Source organism: Hyperoodon ampullatus (genome assembly GCF_949752795.1).
Source record: "Hyperoodon ampullatus genome assembly, chromosome: 1".
In the NCBI taxonomy this organism is placed as follows: Eukaryota; Metazoa; Chordata; class Mammalia; order Artiodactyla; family Ziphiidae; genus Hyperoodon; species Hyperoodon ampullatus.
The window spans coordinates 105,993,469-106,018,641 of NC_136914.1; the positions used below are offsets into that span (position 1 = coordinate 105,993,469).

Sequence of the window (25,173 nt, forward strand, 5' to 3'; positions counted from 1 at the left end):
TTAACAAGGACTTATTCAGAAGATGTCGACTCTTAATTTTCCGATCCTCAGGGAGTGGCAGGATAGGCCTTGACCTTTTCTATTCTATAGGGGAAGCCATTGCAAGAATAAGGAATGTAGAATGACATTGTACAAAAAATATCAGAATCCTCTTCTTCCCTGCCATAGGCTTGATTTTATTCCTCCAGCTGTACATTCACAAACCAAGACAATGTGACCTAAGACTGACAGGAACAAGCTTCAGGGAAATATCAATAGCAGAGATCATTTGTTTTGATGGAGGATAAATCATGTAGTGTAAACACTATCAAGATTGGTTCTTTTGCCTGCCTAGGCTGAGTGGGGAGATCATGGTAAAGACAGTATCTCCAAATACACAAATGTCTGAAAATAGACCTAGCTTTAAAAGAAGTATGAGTCATTCAGTGGAACCCGTCACAACAATATGAGCAGAAGAAAACAACCAAAAGGCAAATGATGTAAGAAGGCGTGGGCCAGAGTGTTTTCTTTGAATTTGGAGATTGTTTAGTCATCATGTCCAGGACAGCACTGTCGTATGGCTATGGCTGGTAATGAATATGTCATGACCTCCTTCACAGAGTTATTATATAGATAGAAAAAGAAAGATAATGGATGTGCCCACCATTTGAAAGTTGTAAATGTTGTTTAAATAGAAATGTTTACATTTAGTATAAATGTAAATTTAAAAGTGGGGTAGTAATTGGATTTCCTAAGTGTGGCCAAGTCTATTTTATTTTATTTCTTACTATGTGCAGGTTCTTTTTTTTAAATTAATTTTTATTGGAGTATAGTTGCTTTACAATGTTGTGTTTCTGCTGTGCAGAAAAGTGAATCAGCTATACATATATACATATATCCCCTCTTTTTGGATTTCCTCCCCATTTATGTCACCACAGAGCATTGAGTAGAGTTCCCTGTGCTATACAGTAGGTTCTCATTAGTTATCTATTTTATATATGGTAGTGTATATATGTCAATCCCAATCTCCCAATTCACCCCATCCTTCTTTCCCCACCTGGTATCCGTACATTTGTTCTCTATATCTGTGCCTCTATTTCTGGTTTGCAAATAAGTTTATCATTTTTCTAGATTCCACATATAAGCAATATTATATGATATTTGCTTTTCTCTTTCTGACTTACTTCACTCTGTATGACAGTCTCTAGTTCCATCCATGTCTCTGCAAATGGCACAGGTTCATTCCTTTTTATGGCTGAATCGTATTCTATTGCATATAGGTACCACATCTTCTTTATCCATTCTTCTGTTGATGGACATTTAGGTTGCTTCCATGTCCTGGCTATTGTAAATAGTGCTGCAATGAACATTGCAAGTGTCCTTTTGCATTATGGTTTTCCCAGGGTATATGCCCAGGACTGGGATTGCTGGGTCATATGGTAGTTCTATTTTTAGTTTTTTAAGGAAGCTCCATACTGTTCTCCATAGTGGCTGTATCAATTTACATTCCCACCAACAGTGCAAGAGAGTTCCCTTTTCTCCACACCCTCTCCAGCATTTATTGTTTCTAGATTTTTTGATGATGGCCATTCTCACCGGTGTGAGTTGATACCTCATTGTAGTTGTGATTTGCATTTCTCTAATGGTTAGTGATGTTGAGCATTCTTTCATGTGTTTGTTGCCAATCTGTACGTCTTCTTTGGAGAAATGTCTATTTAGGTCTTCTGCCCATTTCTGGATTGGTTTATTTGGTTTTTTGATATTGAGCTGCATGAGCTGTTTGTATAGTTTAGAGATTAATCACTTGTCAGTTGCATGATTTGTAAATATTTTCTCCCATTCTGAGTGTTATCTTTGGTCTTGTTTATGGTTTCCTTTGCTGTCCAAAAGCTTTTAAGTTTCATTAGATCCCATTTGTTTATTTTTGTTTTTATTTTCATTACTCTAGGAGGTGGGTCAAAAAATATCTTGCTGTGATATATGTCAAAGAATGTTCTGCCTATGTTTTCCTTTAAGAGCTTAATAGTGTCCGGCCTTACATTTAGGTCTTTAATCCATTTTGAGTTTATTTTTGTGTACGGTGTTAAGGAGTGTCCTAATTTCATTCTTTTACATGGAGCTGTCCAGTTTTCCCAGCACCACTTATTGAAGAGACTGTCTTTTCTCCATTGTATATTCTTGTCTCCTTTGTCATAGATTAGGTAACCAGAGGTGCGTGGGCCTATTTCTGGGCTTTCTATCCTCTTCCATTGATCTATATTTCTGTTTTTGCGCCAGTACCATATTGTCTTGATTACTGTAGCTTTGTAGTATAGTGTGAAGTCAGGGAGCCTGATCACTCCAGCTCTATTTTTCTTTCTCAAGATTAGTTTGGCTATTCAGGGTCTTTTGTGTTTCCATACAAATTGTACAATTTTTAGTTCTAGTTCTGTGAAAAAGGCCATTGGTAGTTTGATAAGGATTGCATTGAATCTGTAGATTGCTTTGGGTAGTATATTCATTTTCACAATATTGATTCTTCCAATCCAAGAACATGTTATATTTCTCCATCTGTGAATGTCATCTTTGATTTCTTCTGTCAGTATCTTATAATTTTCTGCATACAGGTCTTTTGACTCCTTAGGTAGGTTAATCCCTGGTATTTTATTCTTTTTGTTGCAGTGGCAAGTGGGATTGTTTCTTTAATTTCTCTTTCTGATCTTTCATTGTTAGTGTATAGGAATGTAAGAGATTTCTGTGTATTAATTTTGTATCTTGCAACTTTACCAAATTCATTGATTAGCACTAGTAGTTTTCTGGTGGCATCTGTAGGATTTTCTATATATAGTATCATGTCATCTGCAAACAGTGACAGTTTTACTTCTTTTCCAAATTGGATTCCTTTTATTTATTTTTCTTCTCTGATTGCTGTGGCTAGGACTTCCAAAACTGTTGAATAATAGTGTTGAGAGTGGACATCCTTGTCTTGTTCCTGATCTTAGTGGAAATGCTTTCAGTTTTTCACCATTGAGAATGATGTTGGCTGTGGGCTTGTCATATATGGCCTTTATCATGTTGAGGTAGGTTCCCTCTATGCCCACTTTCTGGAGAGTGTTTATCATAAATGGGTGTTGAATTTTGTCAAAAGCTTTTTCTGCATCTATTAAGATGATCATACAGTTTTTATTCTTCAGTTTGTTAATGTGGTGTATCACATTGATTGATTTGTATATATTGAAGAATCCTTGCATCCCTAGGATAAATTGCACTTGATCATGGGGTATGATCCTTTTAATGTGCTGTTGGATTCTGTTTGCTAGTATTTTGTTGAGGATTTTTGCCTCTCTGTTCATCAGTGATATTGGCCTGTAATTTTCTTTTCTTTTTTTTTTTTTTTTTGCTATCTTTGTCTGTTTTGGTAGAATCTTTGAGCATCTTTTTATGTGTTTGTTGGCCATCTGTATGTCTTCTTTGGGGATATGTCTACTTAGGTCTTCTGCCCATTTTTTTGATTGGGGTGTTCGGTTTTTTTTGATTTTGATGTGCATGAGCTGTTTGTATATTTTGTGGATTATGACTTGTAGGCAGTGGGAGGTAAGGGAATAAGTATGTCCTACTATGTTTCAAAGGCTTTTATCTATTCAGAAGGCATGTAGTAGAAACAGTACACTCTTTGGAATTAGAATACACCGGGAATCAAATCTTGGTTCTTCTATTGGGTGCGCCAAAACGTTCATTTTTTTTTCATAAGATGGCTCTAGTAGCACTTAGTGTGTTTAATGTCATTCGAAACAATTTTGTTAGGTTGTATGTGACAGCTGTCATATCAACGTGCATTAAAAAAAAGACATCAAAATTGGTGAATTTTTGTGTAGCCATTTTAATATTGAAGATGGAAAAAAAGCAACATTCTTGGCATATTACTCTATATTATTTCAAGAAAGGTAAAAATGCAACTGAAATGCAAAAAAAGATTTGTACAATGTATGGATAAGGTGCTGTGACTGATAAAATGTGTCAAAAGTGGTTTGCGAAGTTTTGTGCTGGAGATTTCTCGCTGGACAGTGTTCTACGGTCAGGTAGACCAGTTGAAGTTGATAGCAATCAAATCAAAATATTAATTCAGAACAATCAATGTTATACCATGAGGGAGATAGCCTACATACTCAAAATATCCAGATCAAGCATTGAAAATCATTTGCACCAGCTTGGTTATGTGAATTGCTTTGATGTTTGTGTTCCACATAAGTTAAGTGAAAAAAACCTTCTTGACCTTATTTCCACATGCAATTCTCTACTGCAACGTAATGAAAATGTTCCGTTTTTAAAACAAATTGTGACGGGTGATGAAAAGTGGATACTGTACAACAATGTGGAATGGAAGAGATAGTGGGGCAAGGGAAATGAACTACCACCAACCACACCAAATGCCGGTCTTCATCCAAAGAAGGTGATGTTGTATATATGGTAGGATTGGAAGGGAGTCCTGTATTATGAGCTCCTTCCAGGAAACCAAACGATTAATTCCAACAAGTACTGCTCCCACTGAGACCAACTGAAAGCAGCACCCAACGAAAAGCATCTAGAATTAGTCAACAGAATACGTATAATCTTCCATCAGGATAACGCAAGACCACATGTTTCTTTGATGACCAGGGAAAAACTGTTAACAGCTTGGGTCGGAAGTTCTGATTCATCTGCTGTATTCACCAGACATTGGACCTTCGGATTTTCATTTATTTTGGCCTTTACAAAATTCTCTTAATGGAAAAAATTTCAATTCCCTGGAAGACTGTAAAAGGCACCTGTAACAGTTCTTTGCTCAGAAAGATAAAAAGTTTTGGGAAGATGGAATTATGAAGTTGCCTGAAAAATGGCAGAAGGTAGCGGAACAAAAGGGTGAATATGTTGTTCAATAAAGTTCTTGGTGAAAATGAAAAATGTGTCTTTTATTTTTACTTAAAAAGCCAAAGGCACTTTTTGGCCCACCCAATATTTACTACCGAGTGGGGTCCAACAAAATTGTTTATCTGTGTATGCCTCAGTTTTCTTATACATACAAATGAAGTTAAAACACTATTCTCATGGAAAAATGAAAATTCAGTCAAATCCAATCAAATGAACTAACAAATGTAAAGCACCTGGCAATGCAACAATTTATAATGTGGTCACTCTTTCAACACTTATTCTCGAGGCAGTGTGTGTGTACATGTGTAGAAGTCACAATTTCTGAGAGGTGGAAAGCACATACAGTTTGAAAATGGCCCTGGGTGTTTCTAAAATACCCCCTCCCTAGATTCACATATGTGACCATGCTTCTCCAAAGTAATCTTATTCCTACAGCATTCCTTCAAACATGGTTTAAGAAATCCAAAGAAGCTTATTACAATCTATGATGGCTTTTATGTTGAGAGCCAACTATTTTCTTGTGCTTTCCACGTGTAAAGTTTTTTAAGCCAGTTTCTAATACTAAGAGGTCAAAGAAGCATCTTGGTTATAGATACCTTTTTATCTTGTTAGAGGAGGAAGCATGTAGCCTTTACCCCTCTCCTAAGTTCTCCACATCAGTCTCCCTTGAGCTGCATAGAGTCATTTTCTCCTATAAAGGGTAATTCCTGTATACATATGAAAGTTTGACTCTTGCTCTTTTCCCTCCACATTCAGAGAGGCAATCAGGGCAAATAAATATAGTACATATTAATATACAAAGTAAGTCATCTGATCAATTGCAAGGTCTGGCTGGTAAACTCAAATTAAAATTACCCAATATATCCACAAAAGGCTTTAAGTGATCTTTTATTTGGTCGATAATGAGAACAGTATGAATATACATAACCGTTGTAAGTATCTATTTTAAGATTGATCCCATTATCAATTTATAACTGCTGGTCTTATCTGGCTCTTCACTACTGCCCAGCAATATAGCTAGGTTTCTATGGTCGGTGTTTAGTGTTTACAAAAACCGTTTCATATCTTATCTATTCTTCCCCAAATGTTTATTTTCTATCCCTTACTCTCTGCATTTGCTTTCAACAGATGACTTACAGTTCTACTGCTGGAGAAAAAGATAGAACTTTTTCTATCAACAGGTGAAGATAGAACCACCTTCAGATGGACACTCCCTCAACTACTTGTTATTGTATCTGTAAATTTTATGCAGCTGCCTATATCCTTCTTATTATAGTGGAAGATGTTTTTGTCCTCCCTTGGGAGGCTAATCTTTTTACTTGTTCTTTACATGCACATCTTTATGCTTCCTCTTCCTAATATGCTTCTCCAGTATTTCCTATCTCTATAAGTCACCTTCCATTCACCCAGTTTCTCACACCAGAAATCTGAGTGTCATCCTTGACTCCATCTCTTTTCTTAATGTCTTATGTGCATAAATATTTATTGAACCCATTTCCCCCTTGTCCTAATACCCACTGCCACTATATGACTCCAGGCCACTCTGAACTTCTAGCTGGATTACTGCCCCAGTCTTCTGATTAGCTTTTCTGCCCATATTTTTTTTTCCACTCTAGTCTTTTTTTCATACAACAAGAGTGATCATTACACATTGAGTTTTGTCACTACCCTCTTAAAAACTCTTCAGTAGCTTCCCTTGCATTTAAGAGAGTTCACTCTCCTTAACAGGGGTGACAGAGCCCTGCAGCATCTAGACTTTGCCTACCTTTTCACCCTCCTTTCCCACCCTGCTTCTAGAACTCTACACTATACACTGAATTTCCTTTAGTTACTTGAATATACTGCCCTCTCTGTCTCCCCCAGCTCTGTTCCCTCAGCTTTCCTATTGTTGCATACCTCTTTCAACAAATTTCTTTTTAGTGTCCAAATCTGAATAGTCTTTCAGGAATGCTTATATGCTTTTCCATCCATGAGGGCTTCTTCACACTTAGGAGAGGTTGGTTCCTCTTCATTGTGATCCCACATCTGTTTGCTTCTCCTCTCATACTCATTACAGTGTTCAGCACACCTTTTGAAATTATTCTACAGTAGACCATAGGGCCCATGGTGGAAAGGACTGCTATGTTTTCAGAGCCAGTCATCCCTAACTGGTATGTGGTTAATTTAAAAAAGTAGTGAATGAAATAGTGAATAAAAATTCACTGCTTTCTGAAGTATTACAGCTATGATTGATCCATTTTAAAAAATCTCTCCTGTAGGACACATGGAGGTAGCCTTCAGATCATCCTTCAAGACAAACTGCTCAACTGCAAAGAGTATGAGTACCTATATTTTAAAACATAGATTTCATTTTTATTTAGGTAAGGTGAGACTAGCAGATCAGGAGATGATTGCCATTGATTGAAAAGATAGTTTATTATTTACTGTTCCCAAGAAGGGGACATGTCACACCATGCAGGGTCACATGGGGAAGCAGAGTCAGGAGGCAGAGGGAAAAAGAAGGAACTATGTGCAAGAGCCTTTATTGTGATTTCCATCAGAAGGACAGATGAGTCAGGGTAAGCAGGCTGATTATTGGCTAGTTGAAATAATTTCAGTGGGCTCTGTGGCATAGGGGCTGTCGCCAGTTGTCTGGTACCTGGCCCTGGTGTGGGTACACTATAATACTGCATACAATATTCCCTGGCCGAGGAATGATGGCCCAAAGTATAAGAGCTCAGAAAAAGGAGATGGTTGGGTTATAAACTCTGGGTTGGTTGGTTTGCATATCGAGGACATGCTCACAGTGGAGTCATTTGCCATCTCTGGGAATTAGCTGGCCCTGGAAGAGGCATTCCCTCCAGGATCAGCAAGGCCTCAGATATCAAAGTGTCAGAGTAAAAATATATGCTTAATACAACCTGACAGACTCTAGCTGTTAGCTTTGTCAAGGTTTGCCTCAGTTTTCAAGCTCAGGGCATTTTCTTCTCTGGGTAGCCCTCAGCCAATGACTGAGCAAGGTAGTGGTATAAAGGTTTAGTCATTTCCACCCAGTGTGGATTTCTCTAACACATTATTTACTCCATAGTTCCTAGTTGGTCTGGAAGAGACTTTTGTCAGATTGGCGTTGCTGTCTGATAGCTTTCCCTGCCAGATCCTGCTTCCTCTCTTTTCCTTTAACAAGTGTTACTTCTCAATAAACCTTTGCACATTTACTTTGTTTAAGTGTCTAACACCCAGAAAGCCCAATTTGTAGTAGGTAGTAGGTAGTACTGAAAGAGCTCCAAGAAAACTGATGTCAAGATGAGATTTGGGGGCTGGATCAGTCACCACTCAGCTGGTGCTGGTAATGAGAACTTGGTGGTAGGTGGTATGCTGACAGCTTCTAGCTCAGGCAGTGGTGTGATTGTTAAAACTTTCACCACTGGCACTGGTAGTAGAGGTGAGTGCACAGGTCAGTGCCAATTCATACATTTTAGGGTTAGAGGTGATAAACATAAGGACAGTGGAATTGCATGGTTGCTACTACTTTGCAATTATGTGCAAGAGGTGGATAATGAAAAGTGGAGGGCAATTAACATAATTGAAAGCTGAGTTTGAGATCCAGAGATTCTCTTTGGTAGATTATTAAAAAGCTCTCATCTCATGCAGTGTGTGAGCAGGAAAAGCTGAATACCAAACACAGGACTGGATAGAGTGGTTGAACTGCATTGATGGTTGGATGCTCAACATAGATCTGGTGATACAAAGTCAGAGCCCTAGTTGATAAAACTTGGGACCTGACACATGGGATGTGGCTATTGGGATAGATAACCTGAAATTTTTGACTCTGCAAACTTTTTTTGTTTGAGCCTTCTGAGTTTGCAGAAGTGGGTTCTCTCTCTCCGTTGAGCTAGCATTGTGCAGGGATATTGCAGAAACTTCTTCCCCACAAGGCAATAGCTGTCCTCTCCAGGAGCTGCATGCCTTTTCTCTCCTGGCTGCCAAGCCTATTAACAAAGTTAAATCACAATAGGGGGGAATTCACTGGAGAGCTAGGACAAGTAGGGGTGTTTTGGGAGATAAAATTACATAAAGTATTAGTATAAAACATTTTTTTCATTTTTGTTTTTAGATGCTTTAAAGGAAACAAAGCATATTTGTCTAAAACAGAATGATTAGACTATTATGAATAAGATGTAGAAAATCTCCCACCAAGGGAGGGGAGTACCTAGAAGTATTTACTGAGGTCTTTATTGCTCTGGGGATGGGTGTGTGTTTGGGGAATAAAATAAAGATAATGAAGAAATTAGTCATAAGAAACATAAGAAATAAATGGTAGAAAGAAAGGTGACAGAGTTATACCAAACATAAAACTTATGCTAATATACATGAGTAGTTTCAACAGATGGAGTAAAAGGCAAAGACTCTTTGATGGTTTTAAAAAGAATATCCAGTTTTCAGAAGCCTATACATTGACATATATACAACTAAAACAAAAAGTTAAAGAGAAGGAACAAAGATAGCAAGCAAATATACGGAGATAGTAAGGATAGAGGTCCAAAGCAATAACAGTAACCAGGATAAAGAAGGTTATTTATATTGATTAAAACACACAAATATATAATACAGCAATTTAAAAACAATAATAAGGTAACAGCTGATGTAGAAGAGATAAGAATATGTGAAACTCTACCAAAAATATTTAGTCTCAAGAAAATAAATTTCTGAAAAAAAAAATTATTGAAATTGACTCAAGAACTAGGAAACTTGAACAGAAAAATAACTAACTGTGGAAGAAATAGAAAAGATTATATAAATTTTTTTTTCCTAAAAGCATCAGGACTCATAATGTTTTCAAGAAACTGTTATTTCCTATGCTCTCTTAACTGTTCCCAAGGACAGAACATGCTGAAAACTTTTCCGTGAATTTTACACTGCTGACATTATCTTGGTTAATAAAATTCTTGATAAGACACTAAGAAATGTATCAGTCTACCCCTGAAGAATTATTAACATATTTGAATTAATAAACCCCATGGCTCTATCTTTTCTAGATAAGCTACATAGGGTTGCCTATGTAGACTACAAACCAAACACGTGTAATTTAGAGTGTTTGCCCTTATGATCTTCAATTTGGGGTGGGTATTTGAAAATCCCGTATACATTTTTGGTTTTACTTGCAATATACATGACATGTCCTACTAGATCTTCAGTTACATAGACCTTTTTTTTTTTTTAACATGTATCCGTAATAGACTTATTTATTCTATTTTATTTTTTAACATCTTTATTGGAGTATAATTGCTTTACAATGGTGTGTTAGTGTCTGCTTTATAACAAAGTGAATGAGTTATACATATACATATATCCCCATATCTCTTCCCTCTTGCATCTCCCTCCCTCTCACCCTCCCTATTCAACCCCTCTAGGTGGTCACAAAGCACCAAGCTGAACTCCCTGTGCTATGAGGCTGCTTCCCATTAGTATTTTACATCTGGTAATGTATATATGTCCATGACACTCTCTCACTTTGTCCCAGCTTACCCTTCCCCCTCCCCGTATCCTCAAGTCCATTCTCTAGTAGGTCTGGGTCATTTTTTTTTTTTTACATCTTTTTTGGAGTATAATTGCTTTACAATGGTGTGTTAGTTTCTGCTTTATAACAAAGTGCATCAGTTATACATAAACATATGTTCCCATATCTCTTCCCTCTTGCATCTCCCTCCCTCCCACCCTCCCTATCCCACCCCTCTAGGTGGTCAGAAAGCACCGAGCTGATCTCCCTGTGCTATGCGGCTACTTCCCACTAGCTATCTATTTTACGTTTGGTAGTGTATATATGTCCATGCCACTCTCTCACTTTTTCACAGCTTACCCTTCCCCCTCCCCCTCCCCATATCCTCAAGTCCATTCTCTAGTAGGTCTGTGTCTTTATTCCTGTCTTACCTCTAGGTTCTTCATGACTTTATTTATTTATTTTTATTTTTTTGGCAGTACACGGGCCTCTCACTGTTGTGGCCTCTCCCATTGCAGAGCACAGGCTCCGGACGCGCAGGCTCAGCGACCATGGCTCACGGGCCTAGCCGCTCCGCGGCATGTGGGATCTTCCCAGACCGGGGCACGAACCCGCCTCCCCTGCATCGGCAGGCGGACTCTCAACGACTGCGCCACCAGGGAAGCCCCATGACTTTTTTTTTTTCTTAAATTCCATATATATGTGTTAGCATACGGTATTTGTCTTTCTCTTTCTGACTTACTTCACTCTGTATGACAGACTCTAGGTCCATCCACCTCATTACAAATAGCTCAATTTTGTATTTTTTTATGGCTGAGTAACATTCCATTGTATATATGTGCCACATCTTCTTTATCCATTCATCCAATGATGGACACTTAGGTTGTTTCCATCTCCTGGCTATTGTAAATAGAGCTGGAATGAATATTTTGGTACATGACTCTTTTTGAATTATGGTTTTCTCAGGGTATATGCCCAGTAGTGGGATTGCTGGGTCATATGGTAGTTCTATTTGTATTTTTAAGGAACCTTCATACTGTTCTCCATAGTGGCTGTACCAATTCAGATTCCCGCCAGCAGTGCAAGAGTGTTCCCTTTTCTCCACACCCTCTCCAGCATTTATTGTTTGTAGATTTTTTGATGATGGCCATTCTGACCGGTGTGAGATGATATCTCATTGTAGTTTTGATTTGCATTTCTCTAATGATTAATGATGTTGAGCATTCTTTCATGTGTCTGTTGGCAGTCTGTATATCTTCTTTGGAGAAATGTCTGTTTAGGTCTTCTGCCCATTTTTGGATAGGGTTATTTGGTTTTTTGTTATTGAGCAGCATGAGCTGCTTGTAAATTTTGGACGTTAATCCTTTGTCAGCTGCTTCATTTGCAAATATTTTTTCCCATTCTGAGGGTTGTCTTTTAGTCTTGTTTAGGTTTCCTTTGCTGTCCAAAAGCTTTTAAGTTTCATTAGGTCCCATTTGTTTATTTTTGTTTTTATTTCCTTTTTTCTAGGAGATGGATCAAAAAGGATCCTGCTGTGATTTATGTCATAGAGTGTTCTGCCTATGTTTTCCTCTAAGAGTTTGATAGTTTCTGGCCTTACATTTAGGTCTTTAATCCATTTTGAGCTTATTTTTGTGTATGGAGTTAGGGAGTGTTCTAATCTCATACTTTTACATGTACCTGTCCAGTTTTCCCAGCACCACTTATTGAAGAGGCTGTCCTTTCTTCTCTGTACATTCTTGCCTCCTTTATCAAAGATAAGGTGACCATATGTGCCTGGGTTTATCTCTGGGCTTTCTATCCTGTTCCATTGATCTATATTTCTGTTTTTGTGTCAGTACCATACTGTCTTGATTACTGTAGCTTTGTAGTATAGTCTGAAGTCAGGGAGCCTGATTCCTCCAGCTCTATTTTTCGTTCTCAAGATTGCTTTGGCTATTTGGGGTCTTTTTTGTTTCCATATAAATTGTGAAATTTTTTGTTCTAGTTCTGTGAAAAATGCCAGTGGTAGTTTGATAGGGATTGCATTGAATCTGTAGGTTGCTTTGGGTAGTAGAGTCATTTTCACAATGTTGATTCTTCCAATCCAAGAACATGGTATATCTCTCCATCTATTTGTATCATCTTTAATTTTTTTCATCAGTGTCTTATAATTTTCTGCATACATGTCTTTTATTTCCTTAGGTAGGTGTATTCCTAGATATTCTTTTTGTTGTAATGGTAAATAGGAGTGTTTTCTTGATTTCACTTTCAGATTTTTCATCATTAATGTATAGGAATGCAAGGGATTTCTGTACATTAATTTTGTATCCTGCTACTTTACCAAATTCATTGATTAACTCTAGTAGTTTTCTGGTAGCATTTTTAAGATTCTCTATGTATAGTATCATGTCATCTGCAAACAGTGACAGCTTTACTTCTTCTTTTCCGATTTGGATTCCTTTTATTTCCTTTTCTTCTCTGATTGCTGTGGCTAAAACTTCCAAAACTAGGTTGAATAAGAGTGGTGAGAGTGGACAACTTTGTCTTGTTCCTGATCTTAGTGGAAATGCTTTCAGTTTTTCACCATTGAGGACGATGTTGGCTGTGGGTTTGTCATATATGGCCTTTATTATGTTGAGGAAAGTTCCCTCTATGCCTACTTTCTGGAGGGTTTTTATCATAAGTGGGTGTCGAATTTTGTTGAAAGCTTTCTCTGCATCTATTGAGATGACCATATGGTTTTTCTCCTCCAATTTGTTAATATGGTGTATCACATTGATTGATTTGCGTATATTGAAGAATCCTTGCCTTCCTGGAATAAACCCCACTTGATCATGGTGTATGATCCTTTTATTGTGCTGTTGGATTCTGTTTGCTAGTATTTTGTTGAGGATTTTTGCATCTACGTTCATCAGTGATATTGGACTGTAGTTTTCTTTCAAAAAAGGGCTTTGATCAGAAAAATATAACTATGGATATCTAACAAGGCTTTTTGGAAGTACCCAGACCTGTTTTGTGAGGTCCATGAAAGGAAAAGGAGGAAAGTCTTTGTAGATCAAATAAAAACAAAAAAAAGGAAATGGGAGATTTGGTTTTTGGCCTTATTTCCAAATATACCTATGGGTTTGGAATGTGCTCATTTAAGGGATATAGGGAAAAGTTTTTTATTTAGAGGGGGTCCTGAAATGTCAGAGACTCGCCTTACTGTATTTTGATTGCTTCTGGTGTAGGCAGACAGCAGGAGATCTTTAGAAACATTCAAGAATGTGCGAAGCAGGACCAGCACAGATTGTAAGGCAGTGTAAAAGAAGGTGACCTTGAGGAAGGAGTTAACAACTGAGAACTGAGGTGTCTTACCTTCATCGAAATCATAATTAACCTCTATTAATTTATTCTTTCACTAAACACAATATATACAGCATATTGTCCTAAATACTGTAGGGAATACAAAAATGAGCAAAGCAGTCTTTAATGGAACTTAAAATGTTTGCAGACATAATAAATTTACATATAAGCTGTAATACAGAGTAAAGTATGAGAAATGCTCTAGGGGAAGAACAAACACATTCAAAAAGTGTAATTTTGTCTGGGATAATAAGCGTATTCTCAGTAGAGGTGATATTTGAGCTAGATCTTGTAGAGTGAAGAGAACATTGCATGCCCCACTATATATGTGTTCAGGAAATAAAGAGTAACATTCACTGTTATAAGAGCACTGAGTACAAGTGAAACAAAAATTTTATTGGTTTTTGGCAGATTGTAAAGGACCTTACAAGTTATGGTGATGTGGATTTAGACTCTATTTGTCAGGCAAAGGGAAAATCAGTGAAGATTTGAGTGCATGAGAATAGCATTATTGAATAGCATTATAATCTAGCTACAATTTGCTAAATGCAGTAGAGAGAGGTTGAAGGTGGGGAACGCAGTGGGAAGAGGTGAGATCATAACAATATGGTGTTAATAATAGTGAATCATCATTCCAGAATGTGTTATAGGAACTGCAGATTCACAATCTGACTTGTTATATTGTGAAATCAATTTAGTTGGTGGGGCAAGCATTTAAAAAAATGAAATAGAATAGAATAGAAATATTAGATTTTATTGTATTTAATAAGGTAGGTATTGTTTTATGAAACTTGTTTCATTTTTTCATACATGGAATTTTGTTACATATTTATGGAGCTGTGATGTAAAATATATTTCTTGCTGTGGATTGTGGTCAAGATAGAGAAACTCTACTAGAGGGTATATTCATAGAAAACCTATCTTCACAGCAGTGGTTGATGGTTCTCTATGAATATACTGTAGGCAGGAGTATGAGAGAAACGCTAGGCACATTGTGTGTGGGAAGATCACTCTGTATTTGAAATAGCCACTGACTAAAGCATCAGTCACTTATTCTGCTGTTTCTTTTAGGAACATGATAGTTAACATACAGTTTGACCAGGAGACTATAGTTTTTGAATGCTCAGTGTCATAATTTTGAGATATCGCTGGCATTTCTGAAAATAATCAAATGTCTTTGGAACAGTAGTTCTCAAAAAGGAACAAGTTCACCCCTTAGGAGACATTTGCCAATGTCTGGAGACATTTTTGGTTATTATAATTTGGGGGGAAGGAGTGTATTTCAGGCATCTAGAAGGCAGAGGTCAGGGGTGCTGCTAAAATTCTACAATGCATGGAGTAGCCTCTTAAAACAAAGAACTATCCAGACCAGAAGGTCAAAAGTGCCAAAGTTGAGAAATTCTGCTTCAGAGTGACCCAAACTAGTTATTTAAAAGAAATGTAATTTTTAACACAAGTTGAAAGAAAGACTCATGTTATTGGCCTAACACAGATTCAATGATATTATTTGTAGAATGCTCTGATCACCAACTTTATTATTAGATTTTAAACAGTATATCAGTATTTGTTTACATGTGACTCAGGATTAAGTGCTTCACAAAACAGTTTAGAAATATAAAGTTATAACTCTAAGATCATTTCTTGAACCTTAACACTAGAAATCAATTATATCTTGCCACCATAATATTGAATAATTTATATGCCTATGTATATTTTTATATAAGAAAAAGCAGCTTTATCTTGAAGTGAGTTCAGAGAATTGGCAGCCAGCCACCTAAGTGAATCACATGGTTTAAAATTGAATTTAAAACAGATTCAATAGAACTCACTGAAATTTTTATACAGCTGATGATTCAATAAATATAGACAATCATAAAGATATTTTGTAAGAAAAGGGCCTGTGAAATTTGTACCTGGGTTTTAGGCCCCCTGGGGATACAAATTGCCTACAGCTTTACAAAGTTATTTACTTTTCCTGGCTTCACTTCTCTGAACCCTAAGTGTACTGGCCCACATGACATGTAGTCTCTCCTAAGCTTTAAAATTCTGTGAGTCTAAGTTATGGATCAATTTTTATGGTGAATAAATTTTAAATCTCTTTTAGATTATTTTAGGATTTTTAAAAATTTTTATTTACTTTATTTATTTTTGGCTGAGTTGGGTCTTCGTTTCTTTTAGGATAATTTTTATGCCTTATTAATAGCACATGGGAGAGATTGTTATAAAATCACTCAATTTTCTAACAGTTTGGCTTATATCTGGACTGCATGAGTAAACGACGCCCCACCTATAAACCCTGATGTTTAGTCAGCATTGTCACACAGAGTAAGTTTACACAAAATCTTCACTTAATTGTATCATGGAATACATGAGCCTGACTCACCTAATGTCTTCATGAGACACTTAGGGGGTTCATTTAATCACTTTGTTCGTGTGTTCTGTATGGTTGGTCCTCAAATTTTATATTTATTAAATTAAAACAAAAACTATTGTTTCATGGTTGCAATAGTCAGGCTGTTGATGCAAGCCTTAGGAGATAATTGGCTGCAGCAATACACAGGAATAAACTTTTTCTTTCTGTGTGGAAGGATAATGCTCATTAATTCTTCAACATATTAACAAATTCTCATTTTTTCTAGGCATTTAAGCTTACAATAATGTACAAAGCTGCCTCCTGGTGGTCCAAGCATGTAAACGCTGTGCCATTTTTTTCGGACTGCTCATGAAGTTACTATCACCTTCCCCCCAATTTTTGTAACAAAAATACATCTTTGATTAGCTAATTACTGTATATATTCATTAAGCAGGCTTTTTCTGGGTATATCTGAAGGTAGGGATATTCTCTGTGTGTGTGTGTGTGTGTGTGTGTGTGTGTGTATGTTAAAGAATCACTGAAAAAATTAGGGAGATTTTGCAGCAGACAAAGGTTGTAAGATCTCTGGCTTGATTTATCATCATACTTTGTTTCCTAGATATAACTTTTTAAAAAATTAGGATCCCTCCAATGGATTTATAAATTGAAAGTATGGAAAATTTCTTTGGAAAATCTGTAAGAACTAGAAAAATGTATTTGTGACCTCTGGAGAAATGATAGAAATTATGTAAGGGTTTCCTAAACTCAGAGTTCAAAAAGTTTCTCACTTAAGGGAAAAAGACACTCTAAAAATCTTACAGATTATCCTCAAAAATTTGCATTGCTCCTCTTTTATACTCTAGCTTGCTGATTTAAAGAGCTCAGTATCTCTGCTGTATTTTTCAAGCCAGGCTAAACTGACCCAGTACCTTATAAATTTAAATCCTTTACAAATTGGCTATGGGATTTTGATTGATTAAAGTGATTCTGAAATAAATCATATCATTTAATCTCACTTCATTGTACTACAACCACAGAATATATGGATTCTCATACATGTATGACCTGCATACAGCTCTCAATGTTTAACTTGTATAGTGAATTAGAGGCCTGTTCTTGAAGTAATCCAGTTTCGGTAATAAGCCACTTTTGTGTAGACTCCAGGTTTGTTCTTTTGCCCACAGTTATCTCCCCAGCTCACAATTCCAATGAGATACCAGGTATCTTTAAGATCCTTTCCAACTAAAGGTCCCCCAGAATCACCCTGAAAATAAAAAAAGAAAAAAGAGAAAGAAAATTAGCTAAATGTAAAACTTATTACTTAAGATATTTTGATGAACCACATATTTTATTATTAGACAGTATATGTATAGATTACCAATTCTAGGATAATTAGTTGAAACATGGGTTTCAAAAGTTATAAAAGCCTTAAAGTTCAATTTCCACATTTTATTTTTTTATTTTTTCAACTTTATAGATATATAATTCACAAATAAATTTATATATATTTAAAGTGTACATCATGATAATTTGACATATATACTTTGTGAAATGATTACCACAATCAGGTTAATTAACACATCCATCACCTCACAATACTTTGTGTGTGGGTGGATGTATGTGTGTAGTAAGAATGCTTAAGGTCTACTCTTAGCAGATTTCAAGTACACAACACAGAAAGTCAATCTGATGTTAGTTTTTTCTGACTTCAACTAAGGTGCCTGGGCTTCTGTTTTATCAGGCAGATGAAGCACCTCCCGATGTACCCCAGTAGCAATCCCTGTATTCCTGCTTAGACCCCTATGCCTGAGTCACTTCCTCGATAACTTCCCCAATTTTTCTATGACTAGAGCTTTGCCTTATTATGCACTGAACAGTCATGGGGAAGGAATCTTACCTCTGCTCCCCAGTCCATGAAAGCTCTTTATGACCACCAATCTTTCCAGAGGCGTATCACTGATCTCACTGTTCGTCTAGATTCCCATTTTCAGTGTGTTCCTGTCACCACCTCCCACTTGCCTGTCATGGCATGAACCTCTCTTTGGCTTCCCTGAATTCTAGATGCCTCCTCCACATTCTCAGCAACCAGGGCTAGATTCTGCTCTTGCCCAGCGTGTATGCTGCAAAACTCCCTGCTATTTTTCTGACAGACGTTGTCTATGTTGTGTAATTTGTGGGACTCTGGGCAGGGCTTTCTGCCACCTGATAACAATACAATTCCCATCATTTTAGCATGTGGAGTCACCTCCTTGGAGTTTTCAAGAATCTCACATTATAAAGCAAGTGCCTCCAGGAAGAAACACACTTTACTCCTTTGTCCAAAAATATACATGCAGGATAGATGCTAGACAACAGAGTAGGCCACTGGAAAGGGGACTAGATATTCACACCATGGCCTAATCCACCTTCTCAGCATCAACAGCTTCTCACCTCTCATCCTCCTTAGGCTGAGACCCAACAGATTACTTGGAGTTGCCTCAAATATGAATTATAATTTCACACCTTCAGAATTTTAGCTATGCTTTTTCTCTTTTCTATAATATTCTCCTCTTATTCTATAGAGTAAGTGCTTTTATCCTTCAGGCCTCATTGAAGTATCATCTCTCTAATACTTGTTCCAGAAATGTTCCTTCAAGCTAAAAATGTTTGTTCTCCACACTTGAAACTAACACAATATTGTAAATCAACTATACTTTAATAAAAAATTTTGTTCTCTGTTATATAATTTATAACATTACATCATAGTTCATTGTTCATAATTGTTTCCTTTCTAAATATGAGCTTTTTAAGGAAAGAGACTCTGCTTTATGAACCGGTGGATTTCTGGTATTAGAAAATTTAATTTTGTTGGTTGTTTGATAGCATCAAAGAAACTCTTTGCTTATTTTGTTTTGCTTAATAAAACATTTAAAAATATGTTTGTGTTTGAGATTTGCATTTATAAAGTTTTGAACAGGCAAGATCTCTGTATTTTACTAAAATAAAGAGCATTTTGAGCCAGATAAATTTTTTGAGTTCATAATATCAAAATAATCTCTCTCCACCTACCATACAGGCATCATAAATTCCTTCCAGATAGCCAGCACAAAGCATTCCAAATTTTATATCTCTGCCATACATATGTGGCTGCTTGCACACATCATCACTTATGATTTTCAGTCTGGCTTCTCGAAGATCATTTTGGGATTCCCCTTAAGGAAAAACAAAGTAATTTTAGTGTTTACAATAAACATCCTTAGATAGAATGAAGTGTGGACATTTTCCCGATTTTTTTTCATACTAAAATTGTTGATACAGAATGAGGTTAATGTAAGCAGTTCCTAAAGAAAAAAATTCTGTTTAATATCTGGCATATGTAAATGATAATCATCCTTATCTCATTTTTATAAATACCTATACTAGCAAGGAAATCATTTTGTTTTTTTTCTGGAAAACCTTTGTACCTTAAAAAACAATCAGTTAATGTATTTAGAAAGACATTTTAAAAAAAATAAAGTTTGTATTTGTAGATTCCAGATTGTTCCCAGAAACTTTTCAGGCCCAGTTTGCTCCCCTGGCTTGATAAAATAACTATATGCATTTATTTTATCCTTTACATTTTATGAAGAACTTTCACATACATAATGACATTTAAAGGCAATGATTTCATTACCTCTTACAATTTTAGGACTCCAGATCATAAACTAGATGCTGAGTTGTAGAAACCAGTATTAATGCAGAAGACAACTATTTATGATGGAAAACAATAATATCACAAGCATTCAGGGTTTCGTTATATCAACCATATGCTGATTGGGAAACTGATCATGTAGTAGGCAGAATTCTACTATAATCCCCAAGATTCCTATGTGATCTCCTTTCTCTGAGGTATGGGTGGGATCTGTGAATATTATGGATGTCATTCTTATGATTAGGTTATGTTCTGTGGCACAGGAGAGGGAATTTTGAAGCTTAATTAAGATGTAGTCAGTCTGACAGTGAGTTCACAAAAAGGGAGATTTTCCAAGGTGGGCCTGACCTAATCCTGTAAGCCCTTTTAAAAAGGGCTTAGGCCTTCCCTAAGTTCAGAGAGTTTTCCCTAATGGTTTTGGAGAAGCAAGATGCCATGAGCTCTGCAGCTGCAAGAAACTGAGTTCCATCAGCAACCAGCTTGGAAGAGAACTCAGAGCTGTAGATGAGACCACAACCCCAGCCAGCACTTTGATTGCTGTTTTGTGAGACCCTCAGAAGAGAACCCAACTAAGCTATGTCTGAACTTCTGACCCATGGAAACTGTGAGATAATAAATGTGTGCTCTTTTAAGTTGTTAAATTTGTGGTAATTTGTTACACAGCAGTAGAAAACTAATATAGACACTAATTTCTGTAGAATGCCAATTCAGGATTCATTTCTGGACAGGTGTGTTTGCTAAAATGTTTAAAAAATGCTCAAATTATTCTGTTCTTTGAATATAAATGGTGTAATTTTTTTTGCCTACTACATTATCAATTAAAAATAATTCATGTCGGGCTTCCCTGGTGGTGCAGTGGTTGAGAGTCCACCCGCCGATGCAGGGGACACGGGTTCGTGCCCCGGTCCAGGAAGATCCCACATGCCACGGAGCAGCTAGGCCCGTGAGCCACGGCCACTGAGCCTGGGCGTCTGGAGCCTGTGCTCCGCAACAGGAGAGGCCACAACAGTGAGAGGCCCGAGTACCGCAATAAATAAATAAATAAATAAATAAATAAATAAATAAATAAATAAATAAAATAATTCATGTCCAGTGCCGGGAAGGGTAAGATGAAATGCATATTGTAGGTGACAGTGTAAATTCATAAATCTTTCATAAAACTAGTTGGCAAAAAGTTATAAAAAGTATAGTCTAACACAACATTGTAAATCAACTATACACCAATAAAAATTAATTAAATTTTAAAAAACCCCATAAGAAACAAACAAACAAAAAGTATAGTCTATAAGTCCTATACATCCCTGAACTGTTTCTCAACTATTGTGGGAATGCTTAATGACATTTCTCAGAAAGTATTGATTTTTTTCAAAGAATCAGCTTTTTATTTCATTAATTTTCTCTATTTTTTGCTTTTGATTGAATTCACTTTCACTCTTTATTATTTCCTTCTTCCTGTTTATTTTAGGTTTATTTTGCTCTTCTTTTCTAGTTTCTTGAAATGAGAACTTATGTTATTGATTTGAGACCTTTCTTGTTTTCTAATGTATGCATTTGCTATGTTTCCCTCTCTCTTTACTGTCTTAGATGCATCGTGCATGTATTGATATTTTTTCATTTTCATTTTATTCTATGTATACTTACAATTTTCTTCAAGATTTTCTCTTTGACCTATGAATTATTTAGAAGTGTATTGCTTAATTTTTAAGCATTTAGAGATTTTCCTGTTATCTGTTACTGGTATCTAGTTTGATTCCATTATCATCAGAGAACATACTATGTGTGATTTCCATTCTTTTAAGTTTGTTGAAGATTGTTTTATGGACCTAGATATAGTCTATCTTGGCGAATGTTCCATGGGTGCTTAAAAAAAGTAGGTATTCTGTTGCTCATTATAGTGTTCTGCACAAGTTAGATTCTGTTGCTACTCAAAAACTATTATGGCAGGTATATTTCTATGCCAACCTCAAACTCCAGGCCAGAAGTGATTCTTTCCATCAAGCCAAAGGGAATCTGAGGTGCCCTTCCCATCAAGCAAAGAATGCAACTCTATCTTAGGAGAAAATCCATCAGAGAGAGTGAGCACATGGTGGTGTCAGGCTCACAGCTCTACTAAGTTAACCCTAGGATTATTAAGCTATGGATAATAATTTCTGTGGTTGGTAATATGACCTTAAAGAAAGCAATACATATCTCAGCTTGTATAATATGGAGTGAAACCAAATGGGACATCTGGAGAAAATCTAGAGACCATCAAGCCCATTCTCAGCCACATTAGTGAAAGGTATTCCTGGTTCCTTAGTGGAGAATGAGAATTAAAGGCTTATTCTTTAGAGTTTATTGTACATAAATTGTATAGAGCTCTGTGAATGAATTTTTCATTCTCAAAAAGTCCTTTCTTACCTTCTCAAGCCCAGAGTTAAAGAAACCCTCTCGCTGTTGTTATATGTATGCCCCTGGACCAGATTTTAGAATCCAGAGTATATCTGATTAAATATGCCCCTAAAACATTAAAACATGAAATCATTTTTATTTCTTAGGAGATTAAGTTAGTATATCAAGTTAAATCATCTTAGAGAGGTCAATGGAAGCTTTATTATTAGAGACGACTTATCTCTATACAGTATTCTTATCCCTGATAACACCTAATTAGCCGCTTTAGTTCTGAAGCAGATTTTGCTGCAACTGAAGATCGTAGCTGAGCAAAGAAAACATTTTTGAGGTGATTGAGGAAACTGAAAAAGTGATGGAGCAAACTAAGGGGAAGAGGAGATGAAAAAAGGGAGAAGAGGCTGACAGAGGTGGGGCTCAAAGTGAAAAAGTCTTGGAGTGAAGGTGGGCATGAGGGTTATAGCATATCTAGTATATACCTGGCATTGCATAGAGAATGGTACATAGAGATAGATTTTAGTGTTGCTGAAGGAACCTTCTTTTCCTTTATCTTCCTTGAAGCTTTCCCTTTTGGAGCTGTCTTTCCCTTGTTCCATGTGATTCTGACTAGGCTGCCAATCACACACCTACCTTTCTTGCTATAGGCGTAGGAGTGAGTATTTGAGTCAGCCAGTCAATCTGGTACTCCTGGACACAAGCTGGGCCAAAAGAGACCTTTTCAGGGATTAATGTAGTTCTGACAAAGAGAAGGCACATGCTCTTTCCTGGCATCGACTAGGTGAAGACGTACACCCTGAGCTGCTGTTGGCTACCTTTACCACTAGGGAGCTAGAATCCCTCTATATGAAGGTGAACTGGGGAAAACAGAACCAAGTAATGGAAAGACTCAGAGATTCAGAGCCTGATGACATCATACAAACTCCTGAATCCAACTGTATCTGAAGCCAGACTCATCTCTTGACTTCCAAATGACAAGGGCCAAATTTACCATTTTATTATTATTTTTTACTTTAGTTAATTTGAGTTGAGTGTCTGTCACTTGCAAAATAAGAGCCCTAACTAATCCAACCAAACTGTGTGGAAAAGTCTGACAGAATAGTATTGATGGACATTAAATCACACTGCCATAAATAGGGCTTAGTGCTCCATGATTCATTTTGGGATACCCACCACCATGAAAAAGTGCTCCAAATCCTGTGACATAGACAGTTGAATTTGGTTGGAAGGACACAGAGGCTTCTGGCAAACAAACTCTTCGGATCTCATCAGTAAAAGTGATGCTGGATGATAATTGCACAACAGCAATGTCATATTCTCTTGCTGGGAAGTGGTACCCCTCATGGACAATAATTCTTTTGATATTTCTTTTCATTAATGGAGGGTTGATTGTTGTTCCAAAGCTAACAGTCCATTGATGTGGATTTGCTTTACTGGAAAAGGTTAGAAATGAACAGAATATATGAACTGTATTACAATAATTGCATGCAGGCTAATAAAGGAGAAAATTCCACCCTAAAACACTTGGTTGCAATGATAGTTTTCTTTGACCATATAGTCTTTTGCTACTGTTTTGAAAGATAAAATATATACAAATGGCATCTTTGAGCTGAAATTCAGTATAGAATTATTGAATTTTAGAACTGTAAAGCACATTAAATATTATTCATTTATTTCTTCAGCAAATATTTATTAAACATCTACGTGTTGAACCTTATTTGAAGTGCCGGGGATAAAGTGGCAAACAAGATAGAAAGGTCCCTGCTGGTGGGTGTATTTGATTTCAGTGGAGGAAAAAGAGCAAAACAAATTAATGAATAGATAAATAATTTCCCACAGTGATAAGGACTATGAATAAAATAGGGCAATGGAATAGAGTACAAGGGGGTAGTTAGATAAGTCTCTTGAGATCATGGCATTTGGGTTGAGACATGGTTGATGAGGAGTCAGCTGTGAGGAGATGGGGTGACAAGTTTTCAGGCAAACATCTCAAGGGCTTAGACCAGACAGGCTGCAGTTCAGGACACAAGGGAATTAGGATGAGGTCGGCGAGGTAGGCAGGGGCCAGATTTTAGAGTGTCTTATAGGTCATGAATAAAGTGATTAGATTTTATTCAAGTGATATGGCAATTCACTGGATGATTTTAAGCCAAGCATAATGTAGTCTCATGTTAAAAAAAAAATCACGTTGGTTCTTTCCAGAGAATAGATTGTTAGAGGGCAAGAGTGAATGAGGCAAAGCTGTCGTAAGTCCTATGAGAGATGACCAAGTGTGGGTGACTTCTAGCTTATGGGCTTGAGCAGCTGGTAGATCATGGCACATACAGGGACTGGGAAGGTCATCTAGTAATGAAAGGTCCTCTAGTAAAGGCTTTGTTTTATACTTAAGGAAAATAGGGCCTAGATGGTTTAACTTATATGCCTAGTATCACATGGCTGCTTTTCTCTCTTTGTTCCTTATAGGATACCATCTCCCACCAAAATGTATTATTAATAATGAGATTAATGTTCCTTAACTAATTAATTGAACTAACATCATCCAAGAGGGGTAAGCAAAGAGACAGGTACTGCCGATATAGATACTTGTTTCTGAACCTAATTATTTCTTTTTTTTTAATTGAAGTATAGTTGATTTATAATGTTTCAGGTATACAGCAAAGTGATTCATCATATATATATATATATATATATATATATATATATATATATATATATATATATATATATTCTTTTTCAGATTCTTTTCCATTAGCGTTAATTACAAGATATTGATTATAGTTCCCTGTGCTATACATAGGTTCTTGTTGTTTATCTATTTTACATATAGTAGTGTGTATCTGTTAATACCAAATTCCTAGTTTATCCCTCCTCCCTTTCCCCTTTGGTAACAATAAGTTTGTTTTCTATGTCTGTGAGTCCATTTCTGTTTTGTAAATAAGTTCATTTGTATCTTTTTTTTTAGATTCCACATATTAGTGATATAATATGATACTTGTCTTTCACTGTCTGACTTACTTCACTTAATATGATAATCTCTAGGTCCATCCATGTTGCTGCATATGACATTATTTCATTCTTTTTTATGGCTGAGTAATA

At 36.5% G+C, this 25,173-nt stretch overlaps 1 protein-coding gene across 1 annotated transcript in view; it reads right to left on the reverse strand.

Moving 5' to 3' along the window:
• Positions 1-17,013: 17,013 nt before the first annotated feature.
• The window catches only part of LOC307057805 (transmembrane protease serine 11A-like), a gene marked incomplete at its 5' end in the record, with an annotated part of 41,908 nt that continues 33,748 nt past the window's right edge, over positions 17,014-25,173 (reverse strand). Inside the window, 3 exons of the mRNA XM_079711073.1 lie at positions 17,014-17,286; positions 19,071-19,213; positions 23,251-23,510. Of these exons, the coding sequence (XP_079567199.1) occupies positions 17,125-17,286; positions 19,071-19,213; positions 23,251-23,510 (565 nt within the window). The 3' untranslated portion in view covers positions 17,014-17,124. The remainder of the gene's footprint in view (positions 17,287-19,070; positions 19,214-23,250; positions 23,511-25,173) is intronic.